This window comes from Octopus bimaculoides, chromosome 1 (assembly GCF_001194135.2).
Source record: "Octopus bimaculoides isolate UCB-OBI-ISO-001 chromosome 1, ASM119413v2, whole genome shotgun sequence".
NCBI lineage: Eukaryota > Metazoa > Mollusca > Cephalopoda > Octopoda > Octopodidae > Octopus > Octopus bimaculoides.
Genome location: NC_068981.1, coordinates 87,175,514 through 87,186,165, shown reverse-complemented (window position 1 = coordinate 87,186,165; position 10,652 = coordinate 87,175,514). Strand labels below are relative to the sequence as shown.

General features: G+C 34.0%; 1 protein-coding gene across 1 annotated transcript in view; it reads left to right on the top strand.

Annotated features, from left to right (window-relative positions):
• LOC106870660 (ATP-dependent translocase ABCB1) overlaps positions 1-10,652 on the top strand; it is a 130,796-nt gene that overhangs the window by 114,557 nt on the left and 5,587 nt on the right. The window contains exons 24-25 of the mRNA XM_052966110.1: positions 1,631-1,828; positions 4,883-5,089. Coding sequence (XP_052822070.1) covers positions 1,631-1,828; positions 4,883-5,089 — 405 coding nt within the window. The remainder of the gene's footprint in view (positions 1-1,630; positions 1,829-4,882; positions 5,090-10,652) is intronic.

Below are 10,652 nucleotides of genomic sequence, written 5' to 3'. Positions count from 1 at the left end.
GTGTCTTCTACTATAGCCCTGGGCCGACCAATGCCTTGTGAGTGGATTTGGTAGGCGGAAACTGAAAGAAGCCCGTTGTATATATGTATATATATATATATGTATGTGTGTCTGTGTTTGACCCCCCCTCCATCAGGCTCACAATCACGAGATAATGAGTTTGATTCTTGGACTGGGCTGCATTGTGTTCTTGAGCAAAACACTTTATTTCATATTGCTCCAGTTCACTCAGCTGTAGAAATGAGTTGCAACATCACTGGTGCCAAGCTGTATCGGCTTTTGCCTTTTCCTTGGATAACACTGGGGGCATGGAGAGGTGACACTGGTATGATGGCTGACTGCTGGTCTTCCATAAACAATCTTGGTCAGAGTTGTGCTTTGGAGGGCAACTTTCTAGGTGCAATCCCTTAGTCATTCATGACCGAAGGGGGACAAATGTATAAATATGCACATGCTTATACATGTATACACACATATATCCATATATTATTTATATATGCACATACAGAACTGGAAATAAGTTTTTCTGAAGTGTTTGTTATTACAGTGTATTGCATGTTGGTTTTTTTGTATTATATCTTACAATGTATGCTTTTGTTTTTAGTGGAGACAAAAACTTGTTTTGCTGTCAACTAAAGATTTTTATTTGAGTTTTGTTTAGTTATATAATTTACTGTGATACAACATTTCTTTGCTGTAGATACATAGTTAGCAGTCAAGAATATATAGTACTTGTATGACCAATATAAACATCATAACATTTGCAGTTTTTATATCTGAATCTAGTTTGATTTTTATTGTCGTTAAACCTCAGATCAGCTCTCAAAGGTGTTCCTGTAGGGATCATCTCATCTTTTTCCCACGCATAGTGCGGCTATGACCACTCTATCTAATAAAAATGAATTGATGAGATTTGGTTGCTGTTTTTAAACAAATCCTTACATGGATCCTGTAAATTTCAATGACCATCTGAAGTTTATTCATCATTCATTGCTGATAAGGCAACATTAAGTTTCTTTGCTTTTACAATGTATTATTAATGCTAGTTTACATACCTGTACCAACCTGTAATAACAGAGTAGAAGATCAAGGTCACTGATACAAACCAAACTAATATTGATTGATTGACAAATGATGAAATATTAATGATTTTAGTTTGTCAGTGGTTCATCAGCTGATCATTATATCGACTAACAACTTTTTATCACGGAATATGTATAACATACATAACTGTCCATGTATGCAGTATGTGTTATATAGACATAATATTAGTAGAATGGTAGTCAATAAACATGGGAAATGAGACTTTAGCGAATGAAAGCCATTAACAACCAAAGATTTTGCAAGTAAATATTAATGTTTTGTTTTTGTTTTTATGAATTGTTAGATATTGGCCGCTTAAATTAATTCAGGAACTTTGGAAAATATCTTATGGACATTTTCAAAATTTTTTTGACAAAAATAGATTATAACTGAGGTGGGCAGACACACTATGGTTTATATTATAGTGTTTTTGATACTTTTGGAAATACATTTCTTCCTGATGAATATAAAACAATATGATATATGTATATATGTGTGTGTGTGCGTGTGCCTGTATGTTATATTTTGTTTTCTACTTTTTTTAAAGGAAACATTTGAAAGTAATATTCAGTTTAAAGATGTTGAGTTTGAGTATCCAAACCGTACAAATGTAAAAGTTCTCCAGGGTTTGAACTTAGAAATCAACCAAGGGGAAACAGTGGCTCTTGTTGGAAAGAGTGGCTGTGGCAAAAGTACATGTATGCAGTTAATTGAAAAGTTTTACAATCCAAGTAAAGGTGGAGTGGTATGTATATTTTGTTTATGCATGTATTTATCTCTTCTTACCATATCTTTATATTCAATCTGTAAAGAAGATTAATATCAATGTTAAGCTAAAGTAAAACTGTAGACATTTTATTTATTAAATTATTTATTAAATTGATATTTATTAAATATTTATTAAATTACTAGTCTAACAATTGAAATGAATCATGCCCTTTACAATACCATATAGATAAAAACAGATATTTAGGCAACATATAATATTTCCTCAACTGTTTTCATCTGCTACTAAATATGCCAGGAATGTATTTAATATGTAAAATTAGTATATTCAATAGTGTTACACTGTTATACTTAGAAGCTATATAAGCAATGAGTTCCTGAATGGTTAATGGGTTGGATGTGGTCCTGAAATATGCATATGTACCCATTAACTATTTTTCCATCTTCAATCGCATTGTTTACATTAGACATATTCAGATACAAAATGTCGTAACAAATCAGTACTGGCTATAATTTCTATAGAGATAACCTTAAAAAGTGATATATATATATATATATATATATATATATATATATACATATATATATTGGGTCATTCGATAAATAATGCAGTTTTTTTATATTTCAAAATTAAGATAAACAAAATTTTTTTTTTGATCTAAAATATACTCTCCTCCATTTTCTACAATGCTCTTCCATCTATCTGGAAGACTTGCATGACCCCTCTTCCAAAATTCATTTGTCTTTGATGAAAAATAATCCTCCAGTACTGTTCTGACCTTGTCTACAGAATTGATATTTTTTCTGTTCATATGATCTTGAAGACTGCAGAATAAATGATAATCAGATGGGGCAATACTCCAGCCTTTGGAATGTCATCCTCACTGTATGTGGCTGAGCATTTTCCTGATGGAAGAACACCTTTCGTCTTGGAACCAAAGATGGTCAGTTTTCTTCTAGTGCTGACTTAAGCCACTCAAGTTGTTTGCAGTAGCTCTCTTTTGTTATCATTTGGTTTAGGTTTAAAAGTTCAAAGTGGACTAAGACTAAACCTTTCATATCCCACCAAACAGATAACAACACTTTACGTGGGTGAAGACCTTCTTTAGCCTGGGGTGTCGGTGTTTCTTCTTTCCCTACCCATTGTCTTTGGCACTTGACATTTTTATAGAGAATCCATTTCTCATCACCCATTACTATTCGGTCTAAAAAAGGTTCATTAGTGAGATATGTCAGCAAAGAAGATCACACATTCACTCTCTGTGTGCGATCAGACTCAGAAAGTTTGTGAGGAACCCATTCACCCAATTTGCTGACTTTTCTGATGGCATGCAGGTGTTGATGAATGGCTGAATGACCAAATCCAAGCTTTCTGCTAGTTCCTCAACAACAACTACGATGGGATTTTGTTCCACCAGGGTTTGCAGGATGTCCTCATTGAGCTCTACAAATCTTCCAGCATGAGGCTCATCTTCTAGACTGTAGTTTCTGGCTCAGTATTTCTGGAACTACTATTGACACTGGCTTATGTTTATTATCTTATCCCCATATACTGCATTAATATTCCTTGCACTTCCTGTTGCGTTGTTGCCTTTATTGAACTTGTAGAGCAAAATATGCCAAATATACTCCTTTGTCACTTTCTTTATAGCTTTGAAAAAATAACTGTTAAAATTGAATGGCACTCTTCAAAACTTGCACTAAGAATAAATGCAAGGTAAAATTACTAACTGCTTTTATAGCAGGATGATGCAGGTAGATTATCCCGTCCTCCTCTGACTCTTAGTTCATGCAATTGAAAAAAACTGCATTATTTATGGGATGACCCAATATATAAATGTTTTAAACACAATACATCCATAAGAGATATCACCTATGGACAAATACCTTAATGCATTTCCATTTCCTGATGTATCTACATAATGTGTGATGCACAATGGCTGTCTTATATTTTATAATTGATAAAATAGCTATAAAAATTTGAATTTACTGTATTCTGACCAAACTTATGAAGGAACTAGTGTATATATAGTTTACCTTAACATTAGGAAGATGCTAATTTAAGAATTGTTTACTTTGCAAATAAGGATGAGTTTAAGTGCAATTTTTTAAGCAAATGACATGAAATTTCAAGAATTTGGCATTTAATTATCTAAAAGTGTGGAAGAGGATTTTACATAAGCTGAGAACTTTGCATTGATTGTGAGGTAATGCTGTTTATAATTATGTAATTCTTTTCCCAATCATTAATATTTATAAGTTTGGTAGTTATTTCAAGCTTCTAAATCGATACATGGTTGAGTGAATAATTTCCTCCTGGTTTGTATGCTGGTCTATCATAAGGGAATTGAGGTCAGCACAGTGAGTCAAGAAAATATTATTAATTTCTGTGCTGATGCTGATTATATCGATGAATTATACTACCGGCTACACATACTTAGAGTTGGATGAGCAAATGATGAACCTTTATGTAGTTACTCAACATTTTAAAAATAGCAGCCAAGTCTCTTCCTTAAGCCTAGTACTTATTCTATCAGTCTCTTTTGCTAAACCACTGTTACAGGGACATAAACACACCAACACCAGTTGTTAAGTGGTGGTAGGGGACAGACACAGACCCAGAGACACACACAGCCACACACAAACAATTACACAAACACACATACACACACACACATAATGGGCTTCTTTCAGTTTCCATGTACCAAATCCACTCAAAAGGATTTGGTCATCCCAAAGCTATAGTAGAAGACACTTACCCAAGATGCCATGCAGTGGGACTGACTCCAGAACCATACGGTGGGAAGCAAGCTTCTTACATACAGCCACACCTTATATACTTAATAAATCTTCAGTTGGCACAGATAATATATAATTATTCAAACTTTTTAATATCTAGAATTATTGGGTACAATATTATAGTAAGTTAGTAAATTAGTTTTGAGTAAATGTTCTGTGATTATTGGCAATTGGATTAAATTTTACTAATTTTTTTCTTCAGGGATATCTTAAATTCTAAGGGAGTTATATTCAAAAGATTTTACTCTAACAAATCATTTTACTATCATTTCAGTTTCTAGACAGCATAAATCTAAAGGAACTGAATACTTCATGGCTTCGTCAACAGATTGCCATTGTCTCTCAAGAACCAGTTCTATTTTCCTGCTCAATTGAAGAAAATATTGCTTATGGAGATTTGTCACGAAGTGTGACATTTGATGAAATTACCAATGCTGCTCAACAAGCAAACATTCACTCATTTGTACAGTCTCTACCTGAGGTAAGTGTATTTGCTTATTTTATTACTATAATGAGGATTATAGTAATGATTATTGGATCTTAACCCTTTAGCATTCAGATTACTCTGTTGGTTGCAACAACAAGGTTTCAGTTGATCTGATCAATGGGACAGCCTGCTTGTGAAATTAATGTGCAAGTGGCTGAGCACTCTGCAAATATGTGTGTCCTTAACGTATTTCTCAGGGAGATTCAGCATGACACAGAATGTGACAAGACTGGTCCTTTGAATTACAGATACAACTCATTTTTGCCAGCTGGGTGAACTGGAGCAATGTGAAATAAAGTATCTTGTTCAAGGACATAACACGCTGCTGGGAATTGAACTTATGACCCTACGATCGCGAGCCAATTACCCTAACCACTAAGCCATGCGCCTTCACTCTGTCAGATGTAATGCTTATTTATTCCCATTCTTTTGAATTAATCATATATTATCTCACAACTTAAAGATGTTGATGATGTTATTGTTTATCTTTAGAATGATATTATAAGGTAGGTGTGGGAGGTAAGGTTTGGCCAGTTTGAACTTAGAATAGGTAGAATATTTGCGCCAGTTTATTATGGCCAGTTTAAATGCTAAAGGGTTCAATTAGCCATCCATTGCTTCTTTTAATCTACATTGTCAAAGGGTTAGTTTTGTAGGATTTTATCTTTCTACTAAACTTTCATTGCTTTAAGCTCTTTTAGATAAAGTGGGTTTTATATCCCTTAATTCTGATTCCTTCATAATCAAGATTTTATCCATACTTCAATGTTCAGTAGCATCATATCTTTTGATTTTCATTTAATAGAACATCATTCACTTTTTATTTTCTTTGGTGCAGTTTAAATTTACAATTTTTCATTGTTGTATAATAAAATTCTAATTGTTATTACCTGATCTTGTTTAGAGTCTGATTACTCTACTCTATCAAAACTGTTCTGTAACTTAAAGGTTGAAATGAGTTATGATTATAAGCCTTCCATCATTTTAAAATTTCACTGATAATTTGTTATGAAAAATAGAGGAACTATCATCCAGACTTCACATGTAAAGGGTTTACTTGGCAATTCTTCAATGGTATGTTTATAATATGCTTCAATTAATAGTTTGTCTAATGGTGAAGAGTATGATTTTTTTTATCCATTACACACCTTCATTATTTCCTTATCTTGAGCCTGGTGTAGCCATCTGGTTCACCAGTCCTCAGTCAAATCGTCCAACCCATGCTAGCATGGAAAGCGGACGTTAAACGATGATGATGATGATGATGAGCCAGCAGAACTGTTGGCACACTTGACAAAATGTTTAGCAACATTTCATCTGTCTTTATGTTCTGAGTTCAAATTCCTATGAGATTGACTTTGCCTTTCATCCTTTCAGGGTCAATGTAATAACTACCAGTTAAGTACCAAGGTAGATGTAATCAACTTACCCTCCCCCCAGAACAACTGGCCCTGTGCCAAAATTTCCTTATTTGCTTTTCTTTTATATTTGGAGAATTTTATGATTCCTTCATTGTTATTGTCTTTTGAGCAAGTCATACACATGGAAGTATTTAGATATTTTTGTCTTTTCAATCATTATCTGAACAGTTCTCTCTTATATCCTAATCTCTCTATATATTAACATATCTAGTTTTGTTGTTCACAACTGTGGGGGTTGTTGCACAATTTACCAACTGTTGAAGCCTTCATTTCTTTATATTATTAACCAGTGGAGATAGCTATCCACTGTCATATCTTTTGATATATTCTGAAATGGTGAGTGTACAGCATTCAGTGAAGATGTAACCAACAGTCACATCAAATAGCCTACATATGCAGAATTCAGTATATATTACTGAATTACTCTTCAGTATATATTACTGGCTGTCTTGTTGGGAGGTACTGCATTAAACAGCAAATGTCAAGCTTTTAATCATTTCTTTTAGTTGAAAACCCTGAAGTCAGATAAAGTTCTGTTGTTTGTCGTCTTTTATCTTTTATTTGTTTCAGTTTTGCTGGGGCACTACCTTGAAGGGTTTAGTTGAACAAATTAACCTCAGAAGCCTATTATATATGTATGTGTATATATGTATGTGTGTGTCTGTGTTTATCCCCCATCACCACTTGACAATCCATGTTGGTGTGTTTACACCCCCATAACTTACTGGTTCAGCATTAAAAAAAACCCCGTTAGAATGAGTATTAGGCTTAAAAAATAAGCACTGGGGTTGATTCATTCGACTAAAAATTCAAGGTGGTGCCCCTACCATGACCACAGTCTAATGACTGAAACAAGTAAAAGTTATATATATATATATATATATATTTACTCTATACGCATACACATATAATGGGCTTCCACACAGTTTATATCTACCAAATTCACTCATAAGGCATTGATCAGACTAGGGTTATACTAGAAGATACTTGCCCAAGATGCCAAACAGTAGGACTGAACCTCAAACCACATGGTTGCAAAGCTAGCTTCTTAACCACACAACCATGCATGTTTTTCTAATTGTTTTAGGAATTGAACATGGAGTGGGTTTTTAATGCTCATCCATTTATTTTTCTTTGCAGTTTCTTCTTAGTATTTCAATTTCATCTCTAGTTCTTTTGATGTCATAATTACGTGTGCGTCTTTTAGTATTTATATGTAAAGTTGTTTAGTAAAAGCACCTATTTCTTTTTATTATTTTTTGTGCTGCTTTGTGAACATAACATTTATCATCTTGCCATATTATGCAGCCGTGTAAGAGAGTATCTTGAATATTTCAGGTGTCAAGTTTAATTTTAAAGACATTATAAACCATCTCTAGTTGTACAAGTTATGTTTCCATATTCTATTTAGAGATATATATGCAGTATGTATGTTATGTTTATGCAAAGTAGTCTGAATTGATAATAGTTTCTATGTTTTTATATCTAGTTTTGCTTTATCTATTGTAATTTCCAAATTATCGATTTGAAATTATAGTTTACTACAAGGTAATGTCTATTGCTTCTGTCTTATGTTTCTAAGTTCTCTCTGTATAACACTGTGTAACAATTTTTGTCCTTGGGTAGCAACTCTTATTTCCTATTTGCTTACCCCTAGAAAGTATGAAAAATTGTTAATTTTTCCTTCAAACTTCATTGTTGTTACATTTCTTCAAACCCCAAAGAATTCCTCTCAACACATGGCTATGATGCTCACCTACTACTCCTGCTCATGATCAGAGATGCCCATATTGTCAGCTACTGAGGGACGTGCTCAAGTTGATAAAGCCAAGCAATTGACAAGCAAATCTGTGGTATTGAGCAGAATATTTGCTATAATGATATTTCTGCTTCAGTAATTCAATACTGAATCTATCTGAAATGTGATGGAAAATAGGTCAGTGTCAAAACACTAATGTCCAGATCACAAAAGCAAAGTCTGAAGGGAATAGTAGTCATTTCCTTTGATTTCTAGATAGTAGCAAATAGGAAATAACACTAACTGACCAAAGACACAAAAAAAATGTAATTATATTAGTGTGTGGAGGCGTGTAGCCTAGTGGTTAGGGTATCAACACCATGACTGTAAGATTGTGGTTTCGATTCCTGGATCGGGCGACGTGTTGTGTTCTTGAGCAAAACACTTCATTTCGCATTGCCCCAGTCCACTCAGCTGGCAAAAATGAGTAACACTGCGATGGATTGGTGTCCCGTCCAGCTGGGGAACACATACGCCATTGAAACTGGGAAACCGCGCCCATGAGCCTGGCTAGGCTTTAAAAGGGCGCATTTACTTATATTTTTATATTAGTGTACTGAATGTTTCATTCAAATGAACACCTTAATTTTGGTTTGATCCCAAGAGAAAAGGTATTTATATACTTCACCTGTACCTAATTTGTTTGCAGCTTGCTTCATTTCACTGTCACTAACTTGATCAGCCTATCTCTACTGAATTTGCTTCCAGTAAAGTTGTTTACCCCATATCACAGGTTTGGTCTGTACCTCCCAGTAGTTTATTCTATAAAAGCAGCTAGTTTTGCTCTATGTTATAAATCTTATCTCTTTCTCTCTATTGTCATAAATGTCACTCAATACTTCTCTGAACCTATGACCAAAGAAAGACTCTTTCAACTCACAGGTCTTCTTGCAAATCGTATTTTGTCCCTGATTCAGAGTAACTCTTATTTTGAAGTTGCTAACCACTAATTTATGATGGAAGGTACATTATTTACGTGGGAAAGACTGAGAGACCTAGCATTTAGAATCATCTCCCTATCTGTTTACCAGTGATAATAAAATCCATTTGGCTTGTGTGCTCACTTGATTGGTAAGTGATTTCCAGAAGATTGTGTTGCCAATTGTGAGATCATTTACATTAGAGAATTCCAGGAATCTTGATCCCTTTTCATTTCTTGTGTTGAAGCTACACCGTTATGGTTTTGTTTGATATGTCCATTAGAGTCACCGTTTGTGCTAATGAAGTTGTTGTCGTCAGTTACTGAAATAGTCTGTAGAAGGGCCTCATTAAAACAAACCTGTTTATCTGCTAGTCCTTAATATAATTCATATGCAGAAGTAACTACCATACCTGTTTTGCTTGTGGCTGTTCTTGTTTAATAATTCTGTCACATACCTTATCTGTCCTTGTTTCTGAAAATAGAATGCCAACTCCAATCCCACTTCATTCGTTCTCTGTGGTTTTTTTTTCTGACTTTTAATAAATGAGAAGAACACTCTATGGCTTCTCTCTTCTTTTTAAAGAAATAATATAAACATTTTGTATAAACACTGTCACATGATATTCTCTAATGAAAAAATTATTGAATGCATTGAGAGAACATCGAATTTAGATACTTATTTGTATAACAGAAAATAGAAAAGAGAAGAGTATTAGACACATTGATTTGCATTAATGCTTCCAACAATATTTTTTTAAAATTCTTTTATCTTCTATAGCAACAACAATGGCATCAATATCCTCTTATTTTCTAACTTTGTGAGACTAGATACATATGTGTGGTGAGACTTATACATATATGTGTGCGTGTGTATGTGCGCATGCACACACACACACACACACACACACACACACACACACACACACACACACACACACACACTCACACAAGTGAGCAAATGAAAGTAGCATTAAACACATTTATTTTGTTGGAGTTGCATTTAATAACAGATGTTTAGAGATGGAATAGAGAGTTTAACAGAAATTCAGATTCCAGTTGTTTAGGCCTAAACAAACAATTGACAAGGTGGATATGTGTTGCATGCCCATCGAACTTTAGGCAATACAAAGCTGAGTCCAACTGTTATTAAATATAGTATAATATAATATAATATAATATCCCTCGCTTTCTCTCTCTCTCTCTTTCTCTCTCTCTCACTTTCTCTCTCTCTCTTTCTCTCTCTCTCACTCTTTCTCTCTCTTTCTCTCTCTCTCACTCTTTCTCTCTCTCTCTCTCTCTTTTTCTCTCTCTCTCTCTCTTTCTCCCCCCTCTCTCTCTTTCTCTCTCTCTCTATATATATATATGTACATAATTGTGTATATGTATATATGTATATATGTATATATATATATATAT